The sequence below is a fragment of the Mus caroli genome, chromosome 6 (assembly GCF_900094665.2).
Source record: "Mus caroli chromosome 6, CAROLI_EIJ_v1.1, whole genome shotgun sequence".
NCBI lineage: Eukaryota > Metazoa > Chordata > Mammalia > Rodentia > Muridae > Mus > Mus caroli.
Window position 1 is genome coordinate 83212511 of NC_034575.1, and position 903 is coordinate 83213413.

At 47.7% G+C, this 903-nt stretch overlaps 1 protein-coding gene across 1 annotated transcript in view; it reads left to right on the top strand.

Annotated features, from left to right (window-relative positions):
• LOC110295691 (uncharacterized protein DDB_G0271670-like) overlaps positions 1 to 133 on the top strand; it is a 7944-nt gene extending 7811 nt beyond the window's left edge. Inside the window, exon 3 of the mRNA XM_021164106.1 lies at positions 4 to 133. Within this exon, the coding sequence (XP_021019765.1) occupies positions 4 to 133 (130 nt within the window). The remainder of the gene's footprint in view (positions 1 to 3) is intronic.
• The last annotated feature ends 770 nt before the right edge of the window (positions 134 to 903 follow it).

The following is a 903-nucleotide window of genomic DNA, read 5'->3' on the forward strand; positions in this document are numbered from 1 at the left end:
CAGCAGCAGCAGCAGCCACAGCAGCTACAGCAGCAGCAGCAGTAGCCACAGCAGCAGCAGCAGCAGCAGCCGCAGCCATAGCAGCAGTCACAGTCGCAGCAGCCACAGTCGCACACGCACACCATGGGAATGATTTCCCAAGGGTATACTGCTGAGTTCCTTCAGTCTTTCAGGCCACATGTACTTCGTAAAAGATTCCTGTCTGAGCATCTTCCCCAGTGGCCTGTGAGGATGAGCTCATCCTTTGAACTTGGCAGGCGAGAAGCATTCCGATTTGGTTCAGCACAAGCACAGAAAGGTGATTGTTAAGTAGAAATTATCCAGTCAGCAATCNGAGTCNGTCCTTTCTTCCCCAGAAGATGCTGGCCAACTTCTGGAGAAGTTTCTGCTGGTGGGTTTGCCTAGACCCATATTTCCTGGCTTCCAACAGAGGCTCTGAGATCTGGTTAGCTTTGAGGGTTTCTATGGAGNAAAGGGGGACCCAAGAGACATAGACTAATGCAAAAACAGAAATGTAGGATGAAGGAAACCAAATCAGACCAGTTACTAGAGTTCAAGGAATGGAGAAGCAAGGATTAGAGGGGAAGGAGTTGGCCAGCAGCTGGGATGAGGGTGTGCCTGTCCTGCTGTTATTAGGTGGGTGTGGGGACCAAGCAAATGACAGTTAAGGCCGTGGGCCAGTTCTACACAGGAACTAGAACAAGAAAGCAAACTGCTGGGCAGTTATGGGGCTGGATGCTCAGGGAAAGGGGCCTAGGGCTTAAGCCAAACCAAACCCCAAACAAACACCCATTGAATTGGATCGATATCAAAGCTTTTCCTGTACATTTTTTTATTATTGTTTGTTTTTTTCAATAAAGATTTCTTTATTTTTATATGTATGAGTGTTTCCCTGAATGTAAT